Source organism: Athene cunicularia (genome assembly GCF_003259725.1).
Source record: "Athene cunicularia isolate RWA chromosome 7 unlocalized genomic scaffold, athCun1 chr7_part1, whole genome shotgun sequence".
Classification (NCBI taxonomy): Eukaryota; Metazoa; Chordata; class Aves; order Strigiformes; family Strigidae; genus Athene; species Athene cunicularia.
Genome location: NW_020799107.1, coordinates 6,211,952 through 6,214,292, shown reverse-complemented (window position 1 = coordinate 6,214,292; position 2,341 = coordinate 6,211,952). Strand labels below are relative to the sequence as shown.

General features: G+C 41.1%; 1 protein-coding gene across 1 annotated transcript; it reads left to right on the top strand.

The window, feature by feature from the left end:
* The first annotated feature begins 647 nt into the window (after positions 1-647).
* On the top strand, positions 648-2,294 carry LOC113482209 (nucleoporin NUP35). The gene is made up of 4 exons (XM_026852618.1): positions 648-814; positions 1,456-1,597; positions 1,976-2,045; positions 2,135-2,294. Exons 1-4 carry the CDS (start codon positions 793-795, stop codon positions 2,270-2,272), a joined length of 372 nt encoding a protein of 123 aa, XP_026708419.1. The 5' UTR covers positions 648-792; the 3' UTR covers positions 2,273-2,294.
* The last annotated feature ends 47 nt before the right edge of the window (positions 2,295-2,341 follow it).

The following is a 2,341-nucleotide window of genomic DNA, read 5'->3' as shown; positions in this document are numbered from 1 at the left end:
ATTGGGGGGTTATGCTCCCATGATTTCTAAGCCCTTTAGACAGTGTGAATCGGGTGCTGGTAACTTGTGATACTGGCATCCTTTCCATCAGGATGGATGTGAATTTGTGAATTACTATCCTTCTCCAGCAATAGTGCGATGCCCATATTGAACAAGTTGAACTCTAAGGTCAACTTATAGAGTATCGGTACCTAAAGCTACTTGGTTTCACAGAGGATTTGTGATTGTTGTTAGGTAGTGGATTTTTCAGTTCCTGTTACCTAAAGCTCACCCTTAAGCCTAAGTAAGTTCTCTTCTTTTATACTAGTAGCTCTTTCTTGTAGATGATAAAATATTGTAGACAGACGCTGGAATCCTGTTGCTTGTGATGTTTCCCTTCTGTAGCTTGATCTGCACTCCCATGCTCTCTCTGATAGTTGCATTTAAGCCTCTGATCAGGAGAGTGAACTACATTCTGTTCTGAGGCGTAGGAATCAGTTGGAAATTCCAGAATGTAATAGTTAAAGCCGCCTGGATGTCCAAGCTATTGCTAGGCTGCATGCTAGAGTGTAAAAGCATTGTCAAATAACTTCTGGTAATCCTGTTTGATTAAATAGACATGCGAATGTCTGTTCTTAGTCTTAAAACTTTGGAGGAGCTGAAGGCAACCAGTTAATATTCTTGCCTGATGCTTAAGTTACCTGTAAATGCACTTCTTGGGTCAGAAGAGATCACCTGTAGGAATGATTTGTTACTTTCTGTGTTTTAACGCAGGCCAGCTTTTTGCTAACACAGAGCCCGTTGGCGGGAACGATGCCATCAACTCCTGGAACAGGTAGGTGTCCTGTCAAAACATATATGTATTTGTTTTGTATGTTTTTATAGATATGCTTCGTTACTGCTTTCCTTAATACACAAAAATCATAGCCGTTTAACCTATGTCAACTCCTTGCTAATTTATGAAGGAGTTGCCTCTTTGTTTACTATCTTTGCAAAGGTTCGTGGATGTGAATAGGAGATACTTTCTATTCTGAGTGACTGAATTTCCATCGACTTTTCTTCTTCCTTATTGGGCCTGTGTTGTTGAACTGAGCACAAAACTTGTGCTTGAGTGAAGCAGCTGAGATTGATGGGTCGCCTTCCACCTTCAGAAGGTTTCCTGTCTTGTGCATGAACATGTGTTTTCCTGCTAAGCTTAATTCTGTGTCTTGTTCCTGTTTGGATTCTGTATTAAGATGTTTGTGTTCAGAGGCCAAGGAGATAGCTAGGTTGCTACTCATAAAGCTTGATGGCATGCTTGCAGATGTGAAGTGTGGGTTGACTTACTCTTTGTCTGTGTCTGCAAGTAAATCGCCATCAAACTCTGCCACATACAAGTGAAATGTCTGATACTGGATTTATTCTTTTACTCTAGGCTCTTAGGCTTACCCGTCTTGCAAAAGTAATTTGTTACACAATGCTCTTTCAATTTGACAGCTTCAAGTATTTTCAGTCCTGCAAGTATTGGGCAACCTAGGAAGACTACTCTCTCTCCTGCTCAGCTGGACCCTTTTTATACCCAGGGTGATTCCCTGACTTCAGATGATCAACTTGACGACACCTGGGTAACTGTATTTGGGTAAGTTGGTTTTCAAAGTATTAGAAAAACCATGGGTGAAGTCTTTGCAACATATGGAAAGAAGTACTTGGGCGTTGCTGTCGTGTGGCAGTCCTAGGTGCTGCAGAAATCCAGGTGTGGTTAAAGCCAGCAAATGCACATATTTTAGTGAAGCTCCTTAAGCTACATGTTAATTTTTTCAGGTTTCAGTTCTCCCACTGAGGTGTGTGGAGAGGTAAAAATGCCAGGGAGATAATATTCCTCGAGTCACTGCTGCTGCAATGGCATTAACACGGTGGTCTCTTGGATTTCTAAAAACCCTTCGTAGGGTTGTACTTGAGCACCAGAATTCTTCAACTACTCCTTACAATATTCTGAGGTTGTTTTTCTGTCTTTCAGATTTCCTCAGGCATCAGCTTCATATATTCTTCTACAGTTTGCTCAGTATGGAAATATATTAAAGCATGTGGTACGTCTTAGTTTTTGACTTGTTTCTGCAAACATTCTGTCTCATTCTTGAAGAGGCTGAATTTCACAGTTTCCCTTAATCTCATACAGATGTCCAACACAGGGAACTGGATGCATATTCGATACCAGTCTAAGCTTCAAGCCCGGAAAGCCTTAAGCAAAGATGGAAGGATTTTTGGTGAATCCATCATGATTGGTGTCAAGCCCTGCATAGATAAAGTAAGTTAACGGCTGCTTTTACTTAAATACAAGGCACTCTGCTTTTGGGCTTCCTCTGTTTTCCGTGACCCCTTTAAC